This window comes from Zerene cesonia, chromosome 13 (genome assembly GCF_012273895.1).
Source record: "Zerene cesonia ecotype Mississippi chromosome 13, Zerene_cesonia_1.1, whole genome shotgun sequence".
Taxonomy (NCBI): domain Eukaryota; kingdom Metazoa; phylum Arthropoda; class Insecta; order Lepidoptera; family Pieridae; genus Zerene; species Zerene cesonia.
In genome coordinates, this window is record NC_052114.1 from 1,453,705 (window position 1) to 1,479,921 (window position 26,217).

Genomic DNA, 26,217 nt, shown 5'->3' on the forward strand with positions numbered 1-26,217 from the left:
AGTAATAAATGTTATTTGCAGTTAACAATTTTCTTTTTTCTTTATTACAATATTTATGGCAAGACTAGGTATGTGTATAGTATACGGAAGTGAAGTCTCTCCTATAAATATTTATGAAGTGTATTTGATTATTTACACGATGTAAAATGAATGTTACTTTTGCGATCCCTATGTATTTGAAACTCGAATTTCGTATTCGTGTAAAACTGCTGCCAACTTGACTATTTTATATCAGTGCTGCCAACATTTAACTTTTTTCGTGCCTTTTTTCAAACATAAATTCTTAACTTGTACTAAATATGGTACCAACATTAAAAAACATTTAAAAAAATCGATGTCTACCTTAGAGTACTTTTAGAGGATACATAAGCAAGCTGATGTCTGTAACGATTGCAACGACTGATATTTTTCTATAAAAAATATTATTTTTAGTGTCATTATAAAAATACTAGCTGCGCCCGCGGTTTCACCCGCGTAAGTCCGTATCCCGTAAGAATATCGGGATAAAAAGTAGCCTTTATGTTATTCCAGTTGTCCGGCTAACTACGTACCAAATTTCATTGCAATCGGTTGAGCAGTTTTTGCGTGAACGAGCAATACACACACACATCCTTACAAACTTTTACATTTATAATATTAGTAATATTTTAATGCACAATTTTTTTTATATTTGTTTTACTCATGGTTTTATATTTCTAAAGGTACTCATTATAAGGAGCAAATAGTAAAACTATTTGTATTTCTCGCGAAATGTAGCACTTTTAACGTTTATTTCAATTTCAGCCCCTACGTCTTATTTACTCGCATATAGAAATAACAGATAAAATTATAAAATCAGATCTTTTCAGCCTCGTTTTGGTCAGAAATTACACAATTTTACACGCCTTTTATGACAAAGCAATAGCAATATACAAAAGTGGAGGAAATTATTTTTTCGGTAGAAAAGCTGCCCGGAGAATATTTTTCCAAGGGCATAATATGTATAATAATGTTACAACAATTTACAATATATGCGTCATCATGAAACACACAGGCCTGAGGGTTCAGGCCATCAACCACGCTGGCCAAGTGCGGGTTGTCACAAAGTCTAAGATGTCATAGTCTAACTTCTATTTTGAGCAGCGGTGATGTGAATTATGTGGATAAATTGGAAAATCAACTTTCTTGCATGCTCATTCAGTCTCGAACCGCCTGCTTTTTGTTTGAAGTCTGAGGTCCTACCCATTGAGCCACCACTTCTCACTGCCTAACAATATCACACCACACATAATCCTAAAACCAGGCCGTTAAATTGTTGGGATATTAAAGATAAAATTAATAATGGAATTGTAATATAGGCTTTCAAAATATACCTGTGATAGAGATTGTGTGATCAACTATTAATATGTATAGAAGAAGATATATTTTCTTATTTCAATGTAATTTTGATAGACTTGTGAAGATTAGTTAAAACTGCTAGTCAGAAAGGTTTAAGGTGAATGTTTCTGTGAATGGCCTTATAATGGCTCAATGCAATCATCTAATTTACTTTCATAATAAAATAATCCATGACAGCATATTTATGATTACTTTCTTAAGTATGCCTATTCATACAGTCAAATTTAATGTAAAAGTCTATCTATTACGCTTTAATGGCTAAGCTACAACATACATACAGGTTACACTGGGTAAAAAAAGCAGTTAATTTTTTGCCCGTGATTTTTGTCCCGGATGACATCACATAGCCTGTCATATCAATACAAATATAACAAAGCTGAAGAGTTTGTTTGTTTGTTTGGTTGAACGCGTTAATCTCAGGAACTACTTATTCGTTTTAAAAACCGCGAAGCACAGCTAGTAATATAGTAGTCAGTCGGTATATGTTTCCAATAATTATGAGACTCGAGAAATAAAAAAATTACAACACTTGAATAATTTATTGATAATTTAACGACCTTATTCAGTACGCGATTTCTTGACGCCATTTTTCACTCCATTCTTTTCGATTTTCTTAGCTGGTGCCTTTGGTTTCACGTAGTTTTGATAGTAGAATCGGCCAAACATGTTCATGAATACTACAGAGTACACGATGGTAAGATATTTGATCGTTGTTGGATATCCACAGGAGAAGAACAGGCTTGTAACGCTATGGCAAAAGATGAACGCAAACTGCACCTATAATTAATGATTAAGATTTTGTAATCAAACAATGCAAAATACATTTTCATGTTATTTACATTAAAAAATTATTTAACAAATAAAACAAATATAACAAAAATAATAGGTACATAAATTTGTTGTTTATGAATGTTGGTCCTTCAAACCCTAACCTAACCCCAATCGAAGAAAGAAAACATGATTCGATGCTTTTCAAACGCAAGAACTATATATAGACCTTATAATCTAACTAGTCTCTGGTCTTTATGTACTCGTATGTTACGCTTGATAACATGCGGTCCATCTGATGATAAGTGGTTATCACCACCAAACGCAACATTGGTGATGCAGCAGGTCCTTTAACGGTTAAATGATTCAAGACCTATTTAAATACTATTGTTAAAAATTATCCTCAGCAGGAACATTAAGTTGAATGAAAATGAGGTCTTACGATATAAAAAGTTAATTTTAAAGATTATCGTTCCAATTTTCTGAAAATTCAAAATTTCAATATGTATAATACTATACTGTTTTACCATTACTCTTGTTATAACCATTGATGCAAATGACTCGCTCCTAAAAGATTTGCTGACGATAGTTATGTCAAGATCAAAGTGAATAGCGCAATTAGGTATCGAAGTTCAAGATATATTGCTAATGCACCTTAACATCTTAGCAATGACTCGACAACCTACATATTGACACTTGTAGGTCAAGAGTTTAGGTTATTAAACTAAGAGTTAATGTCGTGTAGTTAACACTGGCTAATGAAATTATAAAGATTTGTTTTGTTTTGTTTGCAATAGGTTTAGGATAGCGACTTTTAGAAATAAAAATAAAATGTGCTATTATTTATAAATGTAGTTTAAAAAACTAAGAAATGGTTTCAAGATTGTTCTCACCGACCCTTGATATGTGTGCAAAGTTTGAATTAAATCTGTCCGTTTAAAATGCGGCGAAAACTATTCTAAAGAAGTCGGTTTGATATAAACATGATATTATAACGATGCAAATATACAGGTGAAGCTATTAAAAGCTTGTAGGCAACTTATCCTTACTGCCATTATATATGCTAAATCTGTATCTGTATGTATCTATCTAACAGTCAGTCTGTTTGTATCTTCTTCAGGCGACTCTGAACTGATAAGATTGAAATTTGGTACAGTTATTGTATTCATACAACATACATACATACGGGTTTCAACCCGCGAAAGAGCATAGAAAATTTTTTTATCCCGGAAATCTAACGGGAACAGGAACTACGCGATTAAAACCCTAGTTAGTATCGTATCCTTACTTTCGAAGTTATAATATTAGTAAGAATCCTACATAAAAGTTCATTAGATAACAAGGTATAGAACACTGATATAAATTTATTTTCATCTGGTATTTTCTTGTGTTTGATTTTACGCGAGTATAATTTAGAAATCAAAAACTGTTTAACGGATTTTAAACGCGATTTATTCATTATATTATTAACCCGACGTTTCAAACACTTTACAGCGAGCGTGGTCACGAGGAGACGGAGTCTCTAAAACGAATAAATCGCTTTTAAAATCCGTTAAAAAGTTTTTAATTTCTAAATTATTTTCATCTGTTTCACTTTCCTGTAGGATTCGTCAACAAACTCTCAGCCGAGCATTTAAACGAATCATCAAAAGTAATACCGTACCAATTGCAACACGGTAACATATTTCTTCCACCACAAGTACTTCTTGTATTGAGGTCCCAATCCAGATATTAAATAGTAGCCATACATTATCACGTGGACGAAACTGTTCACCCATCCCACTAGCACACCTTGACCACCTGAAATAAGACACGTTGTATAATATTTTTGTTCCTTTAGTTACCTCAGAACTATTTTTTTTAATATTTTTATTTTCAGATATTCATCCATAGTTAGTATACATTAATTTTAAAAGCTATGTTAGTAATACGTATTATAAAATTAAATTCCATACAAATTAACAAGATTAAAATGATGACTATGATCCGACTTGATCTAATTCCGGCGGACAATATGGTTTTTTTTTTAATTATTATTTTAATACGTTCTTAAGTGAACTTTTCTTCATTATGTAGGTTTGGCGTAACTGAATGGCACAACACGTCAAGGTCGATTAGCATGTCAGTCAAGGCAGGAATTTCGCCGTATGGTCTTCGTGTTATAATTGTGATTGTCACACGTCGTGAGAGTTTTCATTGGAGTTGGAACATCAATTTATGGATGAGGAGATGAGGATCTCTTAGTATGACCACGGAATGCGATATATTACAGAAATGCCACGCTATTTTGCTTGGGTTACATTCATCCAATATACATGATAGTAATTAAAAATATATCTATTATAGATACGTATTTAATAGTGTGCTACTCAGAGATCATTTAATTCCATTACGGTTGAATAACTTTTTAAACCAGTTGCTTTGAAGTTAAATCTTAAAAGTAAATAAATAGCTTAGTATTTCCTTTATAATACCAGTTTGGCTTTCATTGTTCATGTAATTTCTATTACAATACTGTTAAAATGACAGTCAACAGAACTTCAATATATAACGAAATAGTTTCAAAATTTTCACTTATCTCTGTTATTATATTATTAGTTTAGAGTATTCCTACGGGATACGGACTTACGCGGGTGAAACCGCGGGGCGCAGCTAGTTAAACATAAATGATGAATTATATATAATAAGACCAAAGCATACCTGGAATATACTTAATAGCAATCCACGATGCCAATGGCATTAAACTGTGATGATGCAGGTGTAGCGACGAGACTTGTCTGTAGGACTTGCGAAGAACGAAGAATATTGTATCAAGCAGTTCTATTATTTTCAGAGCGAAATATATATAAATATTTCTTGCTATCTGGAAATTAAGGTTAGTTCTTTTAAAATTATCACCTAGTTAAACATTTTAGTGGGTTATTTTTTAATGATAGTCAAAGTTGTAGCAATTATGTGAAAATATTGAAATAATATCTCTCAGTGAAGCGTTATTATCTGATCATCAATAATATATACATCATTTGAAATGTAGTACGCTCAAATATTACTAAAAATAGAAATTTACCCTAACACTCCTAGGAGAATCATCGTGGTCAGGTGCCTGGCATTTGAAGCTGTAATCCTTGTGAAATACATACAAGAATCCCTGAAAAGTAAAAGAACCATATTATACTACCATACTTTGTATACGGATGGCAGTGAGGCTAGACGTTGCTACGGTTTGGCAAAAAGACGCGAGTTCGAATCCCGTCTCGTGATCAAACTTTTTTTGTCTATTTACTATATACTTTGTCCTATTATTTGTCCTTGTGGAACGAATCCACAAGTTGTGAATAAATGTTTGTAAATGTTTGGAATTTTGGAATTACTATAATAAATTAAAATATCTAAATTTTTTTAACATTACCATAACGTTGCTAATAGACTTAAAACTAAAAGCATTCACTTAAAGAGAATCCATCGTTTTTAAATGTTTCACATTATCGAACCGCTCTTCCAACAGCTTGATTAGCTTCACCAAAATGTTTGTATGTAACCGATTGCTTTTTTTTTGACACAATTTAAACGTACGTATTATTCAAGACCGGGCGAGCGTGCAGGAAATAAATTGATTTTTCAATTTATTTGCACATGAGGATTACATCATCATTGGTTAAAACGGTGAAGGAAAACATCGTGAAGAAACCGGCATGTCCAAGATCAAAGAGTTCTTTTTTCTTATGTCATAGCGGGCAACTGAGCTGGTGGTTCGCCTGATGGTAAACGATCACCACCGCCCATGAACATTCGCAGAGGCTTAGACCTCTGAAAATGCGCTGCCCGCTTTTAAGGGATAAGAGATAAGGAAAGGATTGATGACTGGAAAGAAGGAATGGACTGGGAAGGGCTAGGAGAAGGAAATAGGCCTCCGGCTCCCCCACTCACCGTACGAAACACAATAGCAAGCTATTATTTCACGCCGGTTTTCTGTGGGGGTGTGGTACTTCCCCGGTGCGAGCTGGCCCAATTCGTGCCGAAGCGTGCTCGACTACCACATCCAAAAAAGTTCGACGACATGTGACATCTGCCAACCCGCACTTGGCCAGCGTGGTCCACCATGCCACGTATGTTATAGACTTAACACTCATAGTCACAGTAGTGGGAACATATATGGGCTCGTGATGATGATGATGATGATGATCTTATTATCCTGATTATATGGACAGGATTTTAATCTGAAAATATTATAAAGATATATAATTACCTCATACACTAAATAGGAGCTTATTAACACTTGAAATATATTATACAATTTTATAGCTGTCTTCAATTCATATGGCTTCTTGTTACTCATGAAGTATGGCCCGAGCTTCATGCAGAAGAATAGGTAACACAGAACAATGCCTAGAACGGGCCATGGGCTTGAAACAAGGAACCAATCTTTTGTGACTGGACCTGAAATAAAAAAAAATGATGGTCTAAGAAATGACAATTTATAATGGATAATTAATAATAATAATTTTTTAATTTTTTATTTATCAAGTTCTTTTAGGTAATATTGTCAAAAGGAAACATTTGTGTTTTGGTTTGTGTATTGGTAATGTTTTCACACAAAAATTACTGGACCAATTACAAACATTTCAGCATGATGATTGCTATTTTAAACGAATTCAAAAAAGGAGGAAATTAAAGTGTTATGAAGTAAGAAACACAAAAAATCACATAGTATAGTGTACATACAGTTGATTTGATAACTATCTCGTTTCTTTGAAGTCGGTTGAAATAATACCTAATAATAGTTATATTTAGAGAACAAAATCATATTTATTATATTATAGAAATATACTAACACTAGCATAGTCTATACTTATAATCAAACCTTGATACATTTAAGACGATATGATAAAGATCGCGAAATCATTACAAAATGAATATTTAAAACGTGGTTTTATAACAAATCAATGGGGTACTAAAAAGGGTAACTACTCAGCATGTGCTCGTAATTCGCAGCGCTGATTTTCAGTAGCCCCTTCTTGAAGTGCCAGTCATTTAACATTCCGTCTCAGCATTTATATGTTAATCAGATCGATTTAAATCATCCAGTCACTATGACATCAAAATAACATTAAATACTGCAAATTTGCATAGGTGTATGCTAATATGTAACTTTTTTATTTGTGTAAAATTGTAACTTTATTAACGTATATCAATTCGGAAGTTTTAAAATGTTCCTTCTCCAATTACAGTCATTATTGATTACCAACATTCCGCAGCTTAGCGTAGTCAAACGAAAAGATAGAAAGACGCCAAATATATATAAAACTATCCTATGTCCGTGCCTCATTGTTGAACGGAAAAGATATGAGATATAATGTAGGTATTCAACTACCATTAGAACATAAATTCCATCATGACATGGCTGATGCAACCAGTTTATCCACCAACCCTAGGAACTCAACATTAAATGGGATAGACATATTTTTGTATTTAATTGTGATAGTCTGTTTACATGATTTAATAAAAAAATGCGCGAAAAGGGGAAATAGTGTATTTAATAAAAATAAACCTACATTAAAAGTATATTAGGTATTAAAAGTTAAAAATAAATCACTGTTATAAGCAAAGTAGATAGTAGATAGATACGTATTTAGTAAGAAGATAGATTAGTATACCTACTCACTACATAAATACTACAAGTGTGATTATACATACGAAGACTGGAATTGGCAATTATTTTAATAATTCATTACTTATATGTATTAATAATTAAACTAAGTTATAATAACTAGAGCAATAATGTAAGGTTGAATACCTGAAAGTATAATTAAAGGTCAGGTTAGGTTAGGTTCAATAAGCAATTTTGTTTAGCAGCAGTTGAAAGTTTTAAAAAATTTCCTGGGCACGTATGATATATCAAATATTCCATACTTAATAGAGTGCCCTCAATTTGGTCGCATTACCACTCACTATGTAGTATATATGTAACAGATTAATAAAGAAATACAATTTATATCAGCATCAGTATGGAATATCGTATGAAATAGTATTAATAACATTAAAGAACAGTTCATCTTTTAAAATCAAGCGGCTTTTAGCATCGTTTTCGGACTTACGATGTCATATATGGTAACACCAGTTTCCATTACACTAGTTCTCACATGAGCTCTCTTATAATATCAAAATCCTCTGTGTAGCTATGCAAAATTTATCGTATCTGACTTTTGGAGGTCAAAGTCGAAATTTACCGTTTTATTAATATTTTAATTGCCAATTTTTTTAATAAATAACTTAAAACGTATTTCTTTATAGTTTGAATGCAAAAATGTAACAGTGTCTATAGAAAATACCTCGTAATAACATACGTGACTATTCAATTTTCTAAAGACATTATTCTAAGTAAATAGGTCGCTTGAAGTAGGTAAGTGCAATTAACATTTACACGTTTTGGTATACTGTCATTTAATGGAGCAGTTGTTTTATTTTATTTTTATATAGAAACAGAAATAAAGTAATTGATGAATTAACTTGTTTTTCTTTCTTTTTCATTATCTGAAACCATCTGCTGAACGAAGGAAAATGCTATCAAAACTTGCAAAAAAGGTCAATATGGTGGGAATACCAACAAAGTTTCGGAAGAAACAAAAAAACCTAAAAGTTCAACTACAATCGCTTTTAAAATTATTTGTTTATATATATTCAATTTTTATTTGTTTTGATTTACAAAAGATCATAACGATGTGTTTATGCGGAATATTAGGACGAAAATCCCTGCGAATTCTCATTAATCCGGTCTACCTGAGTTTTATTTTCTCTCTATTTTTGATAAACTGAAATATTTTCAGTACAATATGAAATTTATTGTTATAATTCACGAAACCACAAAGATATTCCATGACAATAAATCAATACGAACATGTGTTTATTGCGAGTATACGACACAAAATATATTTGAATATATTAAAGTGTAATATGTTTACAAATCATTAATGACAATGATGTTAATCATTATTAACGACCGACTTTAATAAAGTGAATGTATTTTTTGCGTTTCTTACCGTGAATTTTCTACCGGATGAGCAGATTTTGTTGATGCTTCTTTATTTGAAAGCAGACACCTTTCTCGTGGTTTCATTAAAATTTGGTCTAGTTTTGAAGATTTGAAGGCAATAAGTTGTTAATTGTTTATATTATTTATAAAGATATGGATAATGGATATAGGTAATAATAATTAGTAACTTCATAAAACCTGTTGTTGTAGTTACTTAATATCACATATTAAAAAAAATATGTATTAGTCCAATAAATAATTTATGCACAGAATACGGACTTTCGCAAACTGAATATGGAGATTTGAGAAGTTAGAAATTTAAATTAAGAATGCCAATTGTGTTTTTAGAGTTCCGTACCCAAATAATAAAACGGGACCCTGTTATTAGAATTCACTGACTGCCTGTCTGTCTATGAATCCATCTGTTACCAGGCTGTCTCAAAAACGTTATATAGAATTAAAAATTTTTTAAATCATGTATTTCTGTTGCTGTTAAAACAACAGTCTTACTTATGTTATAAACGCGACACTTTGTAAGTATGAATGGATGGACGGATGTATAGATGTTTGTTAGTTTATCGTGTCTGTATGACATTTGGTACTGAGATAGAGCCGGTTACCACACGAGTGACACCGCGGGTAACAGCTAGTAAAAATAAAAAACATCTAGGTAGTTCTTTAGCTTGATTTTACGGAACCAAAGTATGCAAATCTAAATCACACTTGACCGATTTTTTGTTTATTAATTAGCAAGGTCACTTCTTGACGTTACTGAAATAATTTGAATGAATGAAAATAAATCAATAGTCTACAAAGGTTAAAGTATAAAAAGTTTAACAGTTTAAATAATTGAGCAAAAACAAGTACTTTATATAGAACATATTCTGTTTAAACAACACTTTATACTTAAATTTTTATTGTAGATAAATGGGAAAATGTGTTTGTTTGTTTATCTTTATAGTCGCAACGGAGTGAATTCGTATGATCCTTCGACGTGGGTGTAACATTTGGTAGAGAGCTAATATACAAATATATATTTTCAGCTATTTAAATCTTTCGAAGCCTATGGAAGAAAGTTGAGACAGCATTACATAACTTTTGTGGTCCACAATCACAATGTGATGAAATCAGCCCCAGTCCTTGATTTAAGACCGCGTTGTATCCAGGTAAACAGCTATAGCCTATGTTTTAATACTATAATGAATAGTACTATAATAATAATAATAATATATAATATATAATGAAAGAATAAACAATATTCAATTAAGAAAGAATAACAAAGATTCTTTATATACTAGCAGTAACGACGCATTTACAAATGCTTTCAGTTACAAGCATTAACAACATGTCTTTCACTTTATTTTGTAATCAAATATAACTCATATATTATATCTTATATTTATTTATTTATTAACACTTTGTACAATGCAAATATAACACTTAACGAAACAACTAATACCTATTGTAAAATTTGGCGGCCTTATCGCTTAGAAGCGATTTCATCCAGGCAACCTTGGGATATAGGAAATATGAATTTTGAAATGTTAGAAAGTGCATAAATATATACAAGAAAGTGTACACATATATAGATAATAAATTAATACATATAGGAACAAAGAATATAACTAATACTTATTTATTAATAACTGGAAATTTTTAGAATCGTTTTGAAATAACCACATATGATGTCGTGAAAATGATTATCTGTTACACAAAAATTTACGATATGGGTCTTCGTTGATGTCCATTTTCAACCGACTTCAAAAAAGAAGGAGGTTCTCAATTCGACTGTATTTTTTTGTGTTCGTTATATAACTTCGTAATGGATGAAACGATATTTAAGATTCATTTTTTATGTTAAAGCTTGTAATTACCATGTGATATTATTAAATTTGGTCCTGGTCTGACAATTTGAAGGCTAGGCTATCTAAGGTACCTTTGTGATGGTAGGATCACTATCCTACTAAATTATATCCACATTATCCTATAAAACATTCATGATTATTATCTTACACGCGACAACCTATCTTGGCACCTGTACCAAATTTGGTACTGAATAGATTATAGTTTGTACACAAAGGCTATAATGCTCCAACCGGGTACCACGTGAGTGAAGCCGCAGATTCCAGCGATATTGAAATAATGGGAAAATGTTCACGAAAATGTCTTGTTGAATCTGAAATCTCTCTCAATAATCTCAGGAAAAATCAATAAAAATCATCTAATTTTTCGCATTTTTGAACATATTCAAAAAGAAGAGGTTCTCAATTCGGAAATTTTTTGTTATTATCTTTTAACTTTTTTGTGGGTAAACCGATGACGATTCTTTTTTTTAAGATGGCGCCTCCCTTGTAAAGTAGATATACAAATAATATTAAAAAATACTCACTAGCCAAGTCTTCGTTGATATATTTGTAAGCATTTATAATGGAATCCATTGTTTCAATTTAAAACTAAACAATTTAAAACTATCCTCCTTCAACCACGACAATGACCAAATAACGCGATCAATTACAAAAGTAATTAAATCACTTTATTTACAAAAATTAAAATAATTTAACATTCCATGAATAATTTGTTTGAAAACCATGCGTTTCACTACTTTGTAGACGTTTGATTTTAACCGATTACGTAAAGTGCTGTTACACTTGAAACTTGTTTAAAATATATTTAAAATTTTAACCAGGTACAGTACGTATAGTATAATCCTACTAATATTATAAATGCGAAAGTTTATAAGGATCTGTGTATGTTTCTTACTCTTTCACTCAAATACTTCTAAACCGATTGCAATGAAATTTGATACGTATATCTGTACAACTAGAATAACATATAGACAACTTTTTGTTCCGATATTCCTACGGGATACAGACTTACGCGAGTGAAGCCGCGGGGCGCAGCTAGTAGAATATATATTACATAGTGTTGGCTCAGTGTTAGTCAGGATAGATAAAACAATTTGAAAAATCATAATACAGTTTATGTTAAACCAAATTAACAGAAATATACAATAACTTTTAAGCGTGGAATATAATTATTGGATGTCAATTGTGTTTTAATATTGCGTTCGATGAATAATCGTCATTTAAGATACAGATGTCGCTTTTCATAATTTCTTAAAACTCGTTTAGCGTACTTATTATTCTGTGAATTAGCTATCGAATCTTTTTATGTGGGGAAATCTTACATAGATGCCCACGGCCCCCGGGGAAAGGAGAGGTGGGTTATGTCGGATTCCTTCACTGTGTTACGACGAGCCGCTTTAGTGAAGGGGCCACGGGAGCTATCGAATACTACAAAATGTCGAATCACTTACAAACGAGGCGTATACGTACGGATTATAAAAATTTCCATAGACAAGGTTTTCTGTTTTTTATTGTCTACCGCCTGACAACTTAACCTCCCCTCCAGTCGGTAAGTTGCCAGTCGATAGTTTACATTTTTTGAAGACACGATCAGCGAGCCATTCGACATTCAACAGCCGACCAGTGCGGTCAAAAAGTGCCGTAGTCGTGCCGTGTAATTTCTTTACGAAAATTAGCTAGTGAAGATCTTTTTAAATAAATTATTCATTGTGAAGTCGTTTTTAATTCTACAACCTAATACTATCCACACTTTAGTATTTTCTGGTGTTTGATTTTACACGAGTATTATACATTTAGAAATTAAAGACTTTTAAACGGATTTTAAACGCGATTTATTCATTATATTAAGTAGTCAGTCTCCTCGAGGCCACGCTCGCTGTAAAGTTTTCGAAACGTTGGGTCAATAATACAATGAATAAATCGCGTTTAAAATCTGATTAAAAGTATTTAATTTCTTAATATACCGACAGTTTGTTAATAGTCATTGTGACTGGCTGCGATTTTTTATCAGCTGACTACATCAATTAGGCAGTCGTGTAGAATAGCAGTCCACTGTTATTACGATTGAAATGCAGCCCCTTTTGATTTCTGACAATATCATTGTAGATGCTGTGACGTATTAAAGACTAAAACAATACTGTCACATATTACAGGCTAAAATTTTTAGTAAATTTTGCCTTCGCCTTAATACGATAAAAATATTTAAGTGGTAAATGTTAAATTAAGTTAGACCGCAACTTGGCAAGTATTGATGACGATGCATTTTTTAAGGCTATATAAATAAAAATTCATTGTTGTTCGTTTCGTTGAACGGCGAAGCGAACGGTGAAGCGAACGGCGAAGCGAACGGCGAAGCTAATATCGAACACGACTTTGTATGCGGTTCAATGTGGTAAAACAAAACATGGATATATACAAAGACATAGACAAAAATTTATTCAAATTTAAGAACACACACAACAACTAACAAAAAAGGCAAAACACTGAACATTGTAAAGAAAGGAAATGAGAAAAACATAAACACAGACACGACAATTTATAAAGAAAAGAAATAAATATTAAGTAATTAAGAATAACTATTAATTAAAATTCGCATAAAAAATACAATTGAACCAAATATTTTCCGCTATAGACTATATACATACATTAACATATTTGTCGTTTGTCCCTCGAATTAGCCCCCTTATAACTAGCTACGCCCCGCGGTTTATTTATTTATTTATTTATTTATTTACCACCCGCGTAAGTCCGTATCCCGTAGGAATATCAGGATAAAAAGTTACCTATATGTTGCCAGTTGTCCAAATGCGAAAGTTTGTAATCATGTGTGTGTGTTTGTTGCTCTTTCACGCAAAAACTACTGAACCGATTGCAATAAAATTTGGTACATAGACAGCTGAATAACTGGAATAACTTATAGGTAACTTTTTATCCCCATATTCCTACGGGATATGGACTTATGCGGGTGAAAAATCGGGTAATAAATCCAACGGTTGATCGTTTTTGCAGTTGTTCTTAAACGTTAAACGTTATACGGAACCCTGACTGTCGTGAGTCAGTCTCGTTTTTATCTGGTTTTGTTTGATATTTACAAGCTTTTGCCCGCGGCTTCGCAGGTGTTAAATACGGAGTAAAACCCCTTCCCCCCTTTTTTTCTATGTTATAATATACATATAAACCTTCCTCCTAAATCACTATATCTATAAAAAAACGCCATCAAAATCTGTTGAGTAATTTTAAAGATCTAGGCACGATTTTGTTTTATACTATGTTGTGATTTTTTATGTAAGAATAATGCAATTAATATTCATTATAATTGCGAATTCTTTCCACGATAACGTATGTGTTCAATTATACATTGTCATTATAAAATTGTGAAATTTAAATTTATTTAAATGTAGTATGTCATAATGATACTGTAATACGTATATAAGACTTGATTCTACATTAAAAAATAAGTGGTGGTATTTAAATAAGGTGACCGCCTCCTTGGTACAGTGGTTAACGCGTGAGCGTAGAACCGAGGGGTCCTGGGTTCAATTCCCGGTGGGGACGCACAAAAAAAAATGTCTCGGTCTGGCAGGACACAGAAGGCTGATCACCTACTTGTCCATAAAGAACATCGATCAGTGAAACAGATGTACATCATCTGCCCCATACCCCACTAGGGGACACGGGACTTCACTTATTTAAATAAGTTTACTTGTCGCTATTTTAATCACAATATTTAAGGAATAAAATAAGTTTAAGATGAGAGAGAAGAGAAAAACACTTATAATAATAATAATAAAAATCGTCTTTATTTACACTCGTTATATGTTGTGGGTAAATGTTTATGAATATAGTTCTTTCAGAATGAAACAATAAAAACAAAAAATGAACAAGTTTTAATGATAGAAACAACTAAATTGTCTTCACTCTTTTACAAAGTTTTATTTAATACTATTCACCGATTCTTAATAATTGTAAAAAAATTGGAATTAAATTTTTCCGTTTAAATTGAGTCCGAATTGAGTCTAAATGAGTAACATACAAAAAAGTGAAGCTAATATAAACACTTAAAACAATCGAAGTGCGAAACATTAAGAAAATACTATATGATTTAAAATTTATTCTTTATTATGAATACATAAAAAATCTTCAAACCGGTTCAGAAGTTGAATCCACAAATCGTATACTTCTATGTTTTGGCATAAGGTTTATTTTACACTTATTTTTCTGCGCCAAATCTGTTTTATGTATATATTTAACAACAAATCAATTGATATTTAAATATCTATCATCGACAAAAAACTACATCATTCGTGAGTGCTTCTATCATAGCCTTTAACATGATGTAGTAAGAATGTCATATTCAATGTCATAAAGGATACGAGCCTTCGTCTCTGCATCTGATGCTATGTTATTTCGGTACATAAGCTACAATACCGCCAAGTATCATGAAAATCTATTCAGTGCTTTTCACGTGACAGAGTAAGAAATATACTATTCTCACAAATATTCGCGTTTATAATATCATTAGGATTAGTATAAAGGAGTAATAATTTAATATTTTATTGTGGCCCCGAAAGGTACGGGGCACACGCATTTCACATGTGTTAACCTAACCGATTTTCTCTAATTTAAACAAGGTAGAAGACAAATTTAATTTTTAGTTTTATAGCATTGAAATGCTTTATAAATGAGTAATTGTGATGGTTCTTAATCATCTCAATAGATGGCGTGGGGTGCCCCTTAGGCACATGAAACCGAAAGAGTAGAAGAAATTCGATTACTGTGGCAGGATCACGGGTGGCCAAGAGGCTAGGCGTTGCTACGGTTAGACAAGAAACGCAGGTTCGAATCCTGCCTCGTGATCAAATTTTTTCTATTCTTTCAAAATTACTCAAAGTAGAAGACAGCCTCCACGGTAGAACTAGAAACAAATATCTCGTCTGGCACTCAGAAAGATGGTCACCTAATAGTCCGCAAAGAAAACCCATCCATGTGCCTAGAACCCCCCAAAGGGACACAGCACTTTATTCACGCGCACTATACAAAGTAGTGTATCAAATGAAACATTACTTTTATCATTTGTTTATAATGAACTAGCTTTTACCCGCGGCTTCGTACGCGTTAAATTCGAAGTAGTTTAAAAGATTTATACATATAAACCTTCCCTCTTGAATCACTCTATCTATTAAAAAAACCCATCAAAATCCGTTGCATACTTAAAAAGATTTAAGCATACATATATAGGGACAGAAAAAGTGACTTTGTTGCATACTATGTAGTGATAGAAACGCATCATCAAAATCTTATTAATATATGTATAGCTAGATTAATCCTGAACTAGGTAACCGCAATACCCGGTTAAAAAGTAAGTGCCTATCTGCTTAACTAGACTTTAATCTTTTTAAAAAATTTTATACCGATACAATCAGCCTTGTTTGCGTTAAAGAGTACCAAATATACACACAAAATTTAGCTTTAATGATTTTAGTAGAATTAGGATTCAAATTTTTATGTGGGAACAGAATTATATTTTAAGCACGGAAATAAAATTTTAAGCATAAAATGTATGTGAACAATTAATTATGAAGCAGACGCTGCATACAAGGCTAGCTCTTCTAAAGAGATTTCACACTTGAAGCGTTTATGCACACCGCATAGTTTTATGTATTATGCATCCACAAAATATTCGTAAGGAAAAGTTGATACAAAAATTAGATAGTAAATAATATAAAACTAAGTAAAAAGTGAAGTACCGTGTCCCTTAGTGAGGTATGGGGCAGATGATTTACATCTGTTTCACTGATCGATTTTCTTTACGGACAAGTAGGTGATCAGCCTTCTGTGTCCTGCCAGACCAAGACCTTTTTTTGTGTGCGTCCCCAACAGGAATTGAACCCAGGACTATTCGGTTCTACGCTCACGCGCTAACCACAGTACCACTCGGATTTGTACTAAGTAATATTAATTATTGATTGAAGTGGTTTGCAAAAAAACTCTCCTTTGGAGGAGTCCTATCCTTTTTCTCCAAAAATTGGAGGCAAGCTTATATATTAATATAAGCTCTTTTATCCCTTTGGAGGTAGAATTTATCAAAATCCTTTTTTAGCGGATGCCTACGTCATAACAAATATCTGCATGTCAAATTTCACCCCGATCGGTCCAGTGGTTTGCACGTGCGTTGATAGATAACTACGTCAGTCAGCCACCTTCGAGTTACAATCTTTAGATTATTTTGCATAAAACGCAACGATTGTAGAGTGTACTTGTAATTCTCAAAATACTCGTTTTTTACTTCACTATAAGTATATATTTACTATAAAGATAACCTACACACTAAGTAAATGTATCTCAGTGTCTGAATTTGTTAGTCATTATCGAAATATGGAGTTGCAACTATTTATTTTATCCTTTGTACATTTTTTTTACCAGTGTCATGGGCGGATTGATTTTATAAGCGGTTAGTATAATATTTAATTATTATAAAAATATACATAAATAAATATATCAGTATATATAAAAATAACTATATGTCACAAAATTTTTTGGTAAATAAATCATTGTTTATTGTTTATTTTTTATTGCTTAAATATAATAAATAAAACTCATGAATTTTTAAGCAAATTATTATCACATTTGCGCAGTCACATTTACTTTTTCATATTTGTTGATTGCAATGGTTTTTAAATTAATGTTCAAGTATATTTAATTGATTTCGATATTTCTCATTTTATAAAAAAAAAATCTTCTTATGTTATATGGAATAAATACCAGACAAATTGTTCATTATAGTAATTGACAAAGTTTGAATAAAAAATGTGCACACGGCAGCGGACCCGTTAGATCGAACATCGTATCGTAACATCCATCTCCATTCTTACTCTAACTATTACGTAAATCCAGGAGTATAAGTTTGTATTTTTTATTTAAAATATATAAGTTTTTAGTAAATAAGGTTAAGGAAAAAAAATTATCAAATGATATTATAAATCTTGATTTGCTAGACAATAAAAATTATCTTTTCAGATACAGAGTATTCTAAAATGCCACCTATATTTAAAATGGATTTGTATGAAAATTGCTTAACAAAACCAAATGGTATTTATTGCTTAGCAGATTTTGTGTTAGTAACAGATACGGAAAGTGATCTATTGAACTTTATCCAGGTAAGTCTTTAACTCATTCTGGAACAAAAAAAAAATTTTGTGTACAACATAAAGGATAATACATAATGCTGCAATCAATTAAATAATCAAATTTTACTTCATATAAATTTTCTCAATTATGTTTTTATTTAGGACTATTCAAGCAACACACAAATGCATTTTAATCACACGAGATTGCGTCATGGCGTTTGTGTTACGGATAGGTGCAGTCAATTTGTACACAATACAACAAGAGAGGACCTCAAGACGACCCTTGAAGGATGCCTAAATGCCTCGTACTGGAAAAACTATAAATTGAAGACAAAAGTATCTGACCCCGTTAGATGTAACATCAATGATGAAAATACAAAACTAAATGCAATGGACATCATTGCAGCTACAATATGCTTCTTATTAATAATATGCAATGTGGTTGGAAGCACACATGACCTCTATATGGATACTAAGAGTGAATATAGCTTTTTAATATTGTTTGAGACAACAAAATTTTTCAATTGTTTAAAGTCCTAAAACACGTGATGATTTATGATGATGACTTACATCCTTGGAAAATTTTTAAAGCAGGTTCGGTTTCGGCTACTGAACGACGTTTTTAAAAACTTTTGAGCTAGCTAGTTAATACACCAAAATAAATTCAACTTTATTTGCATGTGTTAAAGTCGGATTTACAATGTATCAAAATTCTGTTTGCCTATTTGTTATGAATGGTCGAAGGCTTTACATTGGAAACAATTGCAGAGAGCAAAATCTTGATGTGCTTCTCAATTAGACGAAATATCAACAAACTTTTACGTCCATATGAACATTTAAGTGAAGATGAGAGACGATTAAAAGCTCTACACGGCTTCAGGTTAGAACCTCATATTCTATTCGTATGATATATTATTTCTGATGTTCTATAACAATATTAAAATTTACAAGTATTTAAATAAAATAATATCATTATCAAGATTCGTCGCGTTTACATTTTCCTGTCTAGCCCAGGTGAATGATCTTTTAAGATTTTTTATTTAAAACCACATTAACGTTTGTTTTTGTTTAATGAATTAAGTTTTTTTACCCTTCTTTTTTCTAGTACTCAACATTTTATTCCTGTATATTTCTTATTACTCAAGAAATACGTAGAAATACAATTATTCTGTGTGTTTGTTTCTTAAACAGGGTTCTCACTATGATATGTCCGATGCTAATACATGCGTCTCTACCTTTGGTTATGATGCCGCAAAACCCTCGGTTTATTGAACAGGTAAATAAACAGTACGATAATTATATCGCCTATGTGTGAATTGTTAAAACGATTTAATATTTTGCAAACATGAAATATATTGGACACTACACTGGTGTAAACACTTAAGATATTATTAGATTTTACACATCAAATTTTTAAATGTATTCCTTAAAAATGTTTCATCATGCAACTATTTCAGATGTATGGTAATTTCTGGAACTACATAATCCTCAATGGAACCCTCGTTATCCAGATATTCTTCATCATGTCCGGCTTTTTGTTAGCATACAAAATGGAGGTGATTGCTGCTAAAGTAAATCTTACTTGGAAGAAGATCCATGTGGGAATTTTACTCATTTATATAAGGTCACAGTCTTGAATATTTTTTATTTTGTCGCTCTGTGCATTTTTAGTGCCAGCATGTTTTGCAAGTGTTAATTAAAAAGTAATAATTGTGAAGTATCCCATTACTATTATTTTAAAAATTCTACCGTCTATTTGCGCAAACATTCAGTTACTTATTGGGGTCTACACCCAAAGAACGAAAATGGAATCCCATTAACAAGATTTCGCTGTTTGTCTGTCTATCCGTCCGTGTTTCATCAGGTCTTACCTTCTGAACCGTGTTAGTTCGACACTTATAGGTAGGTATTTTTAGAGATGATGCATTAATCTAAGAAAAAATATGATAGTAATTGTAATTAACTTAATTTAAAGAAACCTTTAACTTTGATGACTAATTTTAATAATTTCACAGGTTAACGCCTCTATATGCATTTGTGTTATTATTCTCCATAACTTGGTTAAGATTTTGTGGATCAGGCCCACTATGGCAGGTAAGGTACAAGAATTAAGTGGCTTTCAAAATGATGATCATTATCATAAGATTTTTGGTGTCATTAAATTTATTAAGGTTAATGTACTTGTAAGGAAGCTTGGAAAAACAATTTTTAAAAGAAAGATTTGAAGAAAGAAATAATTCTTATTAACAAAAAAGGTCACTGACCTACCTGTACCTAGTACCTGGCGGGGAGTCTCTAATAATAATCAGTCTTAATACGAAAATGGGCCCAAATGACAACAATTTCTAATCAAACACAAAAATAATCATGTCAATTTGTTTAACACTCACGTTGCTAACGAGTATCAAAAAGCTAAAAAAAAATGTGTCAAATTGGGAACCTCTTTCGTTCTTTGGAACGTCGGTTGAAATAGAAAACTAAAGAAATGTAAATGAGAACTTTTTTCTATTATTATTTCTCATTTGTAAAGCTATATATTTCATGCTATAAAACTAAAAATTAAATTTAAAGAAATGTACTATTGTGTCAGCATTTATGAAAGCAAATATTGATAAATCTTGATGGATTTTTAATTTATAATTGATAGACACTAATTATTTTTTGTATTAATTATTATGATTATATATAATTCTTATAATTAATACAAAGAGGAATTTAACAAGTTTTTTTGCTATTTGCTGCAATCGAAATCTGAAACAAGGATTCATGGATAGATGAATATATTATATTTGCTATATTTACGAGTGGATATATAAAAAAGTTACACCACTCAATACTCAAGATTTTAATGATTTTGGTTTATTGGATAAAATCCTCTCCCCTTCCCAAGCGAGTAAAGCTTTTCTTTTTAAGATGGCAGTTGCTTCAGAAATTGAGGATTGCCGAAGTTACGGGTGGACACATTTATTGTTCATAAACAATTATTTTGATAACAACCGATGTATGGTTCAAACTTGGTGAGTAATTGAGACTGTCTAAATGTAACATGTATCGTAACTTGCGCGATACCCGGGTAAAAGTAAGTAAGTAAGTAAGCTAAGTAGCCCTAAGTAGCCTATGTGCTAATCCAGACTATAATCTATTTCTATAGCAAATTTCATATCAATACTAAGCTAAAGCTAAGAAGCTTAATTAATTTTTCTTTATGTTGTGTTAATGACTCGAATAATCCAATAAATGGATATGGTTCTAAAATATAATTAAAGTTAAACTTGTTATATAAACCTATTACCACCTTATTTGCCTATTATGTTTTGTTAATAAGAATAAAATCATTACAAAATACACAAACATAATATTTTGGAAAATGTTTCAGGTATGTCGCAGCAAACTTTCAGCTACTTGTTTTAGGATATATTATTTGTGTATTGGCAAAGACACCCACTGCCCGAAAAACAGTTTTCGGCATTGTTTTCATTATTGGTGTTATTTTGCCAGGCGTTCATACGTATTACCAAAATTTGGATGCAGTTATGTTATTGTCACCAGAGTAAGTAATAGAACATTTTTTTTTCTAAAGACTGTCCCAACTTTTATATAATATAGTTTATATTGCTTAGTTTTTTTTAAGTTTTCATGCAATAGGAACCTTCTTCTGATAAATAGTAAGCACAATAAGCCACCAAGAGAAACAAGAATTCACTTTTGCGTAATATGTCGGGCCACGAACCAACGGACATTTTGATATCTTAGTCAGTTAAAAATGACTTAACTATATTAATATTTAGAAATAGAGCTCTGAAATTTCGAGGTCCATGTTTTATCTAGTATTTTCATAGTTTATATAATTCAAAAACGACATAACTTTCATAAGACTCCCACTACCTATATAAGATTTAACGACACTTAAGATTCAGAGAAAAATTGACAGTTAAATGGGTTCTTATAATATAATGCAATACAATTGTTTTCAAAAGTGCTTTCTACATTGCAGAATTATAAATACGTTTAGCACTCTGCCAACATTCAACAACGTCTATAAGAGAGGCCACACGAATATACCAAACTTCATTATGGGCATCGCCTTGGGATACTATACTTATAATTGTCATAAAAATAATATAGACATGGAAAAATATAAGGTAATCTTCAATACTAGTATTTTCTTGTATTTGATTTTACGCGAGTATTATACATTTAGAAATTAAAGACTTTTAACGAAAAAAAGTCTTAATCTTCAATGATATTTAAAAATAAATATTTATTGCATATATTTTACTACTCCTGTCATAAGTTAATATCAATTGTAAAGGAATACATAATCACATCATTTAAATGCTAGGAGTTCTAAATTACTTATACATAATAAGCAATGTAAGTAATTTAAAATATATATTGGCAGTGAATAAAATCAATTAAATTAGCAATTGCAACAATTCGAATATTTTTAATACAATATATTATTTTTCAGTGCCTTACAAAGGGCGGTTTTTTGAATATGTATATAATTCCCATATATAGGTACCTACATAGTAAAATTAATTTTTAATGTCATTTTGTACAAAGGTTCATTGGCCCCAAAATGGGTAATCCCCATTTATAATTTTATTTAAAAGCCGTAAATGTTAACATAAAACGAATTATAAACGAATTTGACTGAGATTAACAGAATAATCAAGAGTATTATATACTCGTATTTAATACAATCCAAAAATGCTACCTGTAATGTACCTACCAATCTGGGTGATCTACAAGAAAATCAGACGTTTTAATAAAAAAAAAATAATCTTTCAATTCTAGAAATATCGCATCATCTTCATACTGATGTTGCCAGCATTAATTGGAATCATGTTCTTTGGAATACTTTTCACAAACCAGATAATAGTTTCACAGATTATAAAGGCCCTCTATGCTGGTTTTATTAAGCCTATATTTGGTCTATGTATATGTACTATGATCTTCGGGTCTATATTTAAAATTGAATGTAAGTACAACATCTTCTAACTTATTTTTAATAAGAATGAGTTTACAGTTTCAATTGTTTGTACCGATTTAATAATATAGACTACAATTCTCATCAATACAAGCATTAAATAATAATCTATATACATTTGTTTATTTGAAAGCACTAATCTCAGAAACTACTGGTCTAATTTGAAAAATTCTTTCAGTATATTAGATAACCAATTTATCGAGGAAGGCTACATATGTACCACGGGCGAAGCCAGGATGGACCGCTAGTAAAACAATATACATAAATTAACGGACACTAGCCTTTAATGTATATCGTACAACATTCAAAAGGCATAAGTATTCAATGTTGATATTATCACATAGAAAAATATATATTGAAAACCAACATAGATGACAACCATTAGAAAGATATCTAAGCACGTTCGTTATTTAAATAATCATGTTGGACGTATTTTTAACAAAATCAGAACAAAATAATGATGACAATTTGTCAATAATATCGCCATCATACTTTGCTGTAATATCTAGTAAAAGCATATTGTAATTAACGCGTTCGCTCCTTCAGCTTTCACAAGCTTACTTCACTGGGACGGTTGGCAGATTCCAGCTCAGCTAACGTACAGCGCGTATATCATCCACGTGCATTTGATAAGGGTTATGGCTGGGATTGGAACAACTCTAAACGATGTCAATTATATTTATATGGTAATATATTTTATTTGTTCTTTTTTATGCTATAAACAGTCGACTGAGCTGGCGTGTCGAACAGGCGAACCACCAGCTCAGTTGCCCGCTATGACATAAAAAAAAATGGACAGGTTGAACAAAAGAAAACCGGCCTCCAGCTCTTTAGCTCACCGTACGATTCATAGTAGCATGCTACTTTTTCACGCCTGTTTTCTGTGGGGGTGTGGAAGTTCGTGTGTTGACTCCCATTTAAACTTATGACTTATTCTACCAAATTTTATAATAATGAAATGAAATTTAATTGAAATGGTAATTGTTAAATTGTTGTGTTTAATCCTAATGATATATGTGCCATAAATCCAAGCGGTCAATCACTATTCCATCGCTCTTAGAAATGAGACAAAAACCCAAAGCTCGTGGAATGAGATCAAACTTGACCCGGGAATCGAACTTGGGTCGTCTCAATCTGAAGTCGAACATGCTACCTACTAGATGATAGATATTTATTTATGGAAAGATAGATATTTATGGAAAGATATTTAAATAATGTGATTCTTTAAAGGTTTTTATTGAGTTTCTTTTCTTCCAGCTGCAAATAGGTTTTGGTACGATATTACTATCGTACTTAATATCAATACCATTTTGGGTGCTTGTGGAGAGACCGTTCGCAGAATTATTGAAGCTACCATTTACCATCAGAAATGAAAAAGAATTGGGAGCTGCTCCAGGAAATGGTAATGACGATGATTAGGTATAATAATATGCGTTAGCAATTATTGTAAAAATGTATAAAGATTTAATGTTTTCATTGACTTGGACGAGAATTCGTTACTTCAATTGACAACCCTGTGATACGCTGTACTGAGCAACAATCATAATTAAAGATTTTTGACATGGTATTTTTCGTTCATTAAAACCATTAAATTTATTTGATAATTTTTTATTAATTTTGAATTTGAAACACGCGTTCTTCGGTTCACTAACTGCTAACACAGCGTATTACGTGGTTTCGCATTTTGCATCATGATACCTTTATATGTGTTGTTTTAAAATTGTCAAATTTCATTTCATTTGCACTGCATCAGGCACCAGTTTAGAAAATACTTACTTCCGCTCCTTCAAATAGTTGTAAAAATCTGTTTTCGTTGTCTTTCTAGATCTTTACCGTGAAAATAAAAGAAAACAATGCTGAAAATATTAATAGAAACATGAAACGTGTTCGTTTAAATTCGTTACAAGTAGCCCAAGATACCCACCTACCAGCCAAAGAGTTATATACCCACTGTCAGTTCCCACTTCGTCCACAACAGGCTGTGAGCAAGCGAAACAGGGAGAGTCCACGCAGCCATCCTTACGCTCGCCAGTTTATGAAAAAATAATATAAAATACACCATTTAGAAATAAAAACTTTTTAACGGATTTTAAACGCCGTTTCGAACTTAAAAATCTTAACCCGACGTTTCGAACACTTTACAGCGAGCGTGGTCACGGGAATACTCCCCGAATAATATAAAATGAATAAATCGCGTTTAAAATCCGTTAAAAAGTTTTTAACTTCTAAATGTATAATACTCGCGTAAAACCAAACACAAGAAAATACTAAATACACCATTATCCTATGGTATATATGGTATATCTAATATATAAAATTCTCGTGTCACAGTTTTCGTTGCCATACTCCTCCGAAACGGCATGACCGATTTTGATGAAATTTTTTGTGCTTATTCGGTATCTATGAGAATCGGCCAACATCTATTTTACATACCCATAAATGATAAGAGTAAGGCAGAACAGCGTTTGCCGGGTGCAGCTAGTATATCTATATATATAAAATTCTCGTGTCACAGTTTTCGTTGCCATACTCCTCCGAAACGGCTTGACCGATTTTGATGAAATTTTTTGTGCTTATCCGGTATCTATGAGAATCGGCCAACATCTATTTTTCATACCCCTAAATGAGAAGAGTAAGGCAGAACAGCGTTTGCCGGGTGCAGCTAGTATAGTATAATAATCTCATTAGAAGTTTTCACTCGGAAGTTTACTACAATTTCCCAATGAAAATGCCTAATGAAATTTAGATTAAAAAGTGTGGTGAAGGAAACATAAGGTTAATACGCTTATAGCAGGGTAAAATTGTTATTAGGGAATTTAAGACAAAGAAATCAAACATCATACAAAACTTTATTACATTTATTGTCTTATAAAAAATAAGTCTTATGTGAAAAATAAATACAAAATGCATCTCATAGAGTTTACATTTTATCTGACTATTTTTACCACTTGTAGAAATTTACACGTAAAATATGATTACAATGACCCTTTTCCTGATATTATATACTATTTATACGCCTTTCTTACCAAAGAAACGATAAAAAAAACAATAATATTC

General features: G+C 31.7%; 2 protein-coding genes across 2 annotated transcripts; one reads left to right on the forward strand and one right to left on the reverse strand.

Moving 5' to 3' along the window:
* Window positions 1–1,935: 1,935 nt before the first annotated feature.
* LOC119831223 (elongation of very long chain fatty acids protein-like) lies at window positions 1,936–7,183 on the reverse strand. The gene is made up of 6 exons (XM_038354514.1): window positions 7,114–7,183; window positions 6,392–6,582; window positions 5,213–5,293; window positions 4,846–5,008; window positions 3,809–3,945; window positions 1,936–2,154 (listed from the first exon to the last, which is right to left on the reverse strand). Exons 1-6 carry the CDS (start codon window positions 7,181–7,183, stop codon window positions 1,936–1,938), a joined length of 861 nt encoding a protein of 286 aa, XP_038210442.1.
* Window positions 7,184–9,335: 2,152 nt separating this feature from the next.
* Window positions 9,336–24,579, forward strand: LOC119831224 (O-acyltransferase like protein-like). The gene is made up of 11 exons (XM_038354515.1): window positions 9,336–9,345; window positions 18,058–18,197; window positions 18,330–18,515; window positions 19,625–19,791; window positions 20,183–20,261; window positions 21,081–21,184; window positions 21,544–21,717; window positions 22,162–22,309; window positions 23,046–23,151; window positions 23,707–23,846; window positions 24,418–24,579. The coding sequence occupies exons 1-11, from the start codon at window positions 9,336–9,338 to the stop codon at window positions 24,577–24,579; spliced, it is 1,416 nt and encodes a 471-aa protein (XP_038210443.1).
* The last annotated feature ends 1,638 nt before the right edge of the window (window positions 24,580–26,217 follow it).

What these genes read in the sequence shown, in the direction of transcription:
- LOC119831224 (XM_038354515.1), top strand. An exon ending in GTCTATATTTAAAATTGAAT is followed by an intron (nt 23,152 to 23,706) that starts GTAAGTACAACA and finishes TCGCTCCTTCAG; the next exon opens with CTTTCACAAGCTTACTTCAC. An exon ending in ATGTCAATTATATTTATATG is followed by an intron (nt 23,847 to 24,417) that starts GTAATATATTTT and finishes CTTTTCTTCCAG; the next exon opens with CTGCAAATAGGTTTTGGTAC.
- LOC119831223 (XM_038354514.1), bottom strand. Translation starts at nt 7,183, where the DNA reads ATGTTAAATGACTGGCACTTCAAGAAGGGGCTACTGAAAATCAGCGCT. An exon ending in GCTCCTATTTAGTGTATGAG is followed by an intron (nt 5,294 to 6,391) that starts GTAATTATATAT and finishes TTTACTTTTCAG; the next exon opens with GGATTCTTGTATGTATTTCA. An exon ending in ATGTTACCGTGTTGCAATTG is followed by an intron (nt 2,155 to 3,808) that starts GTACGGTATTAC and finishes CATTAATTATAG; the next exon opens with GTGCAGTTTGCGTTCATCTT.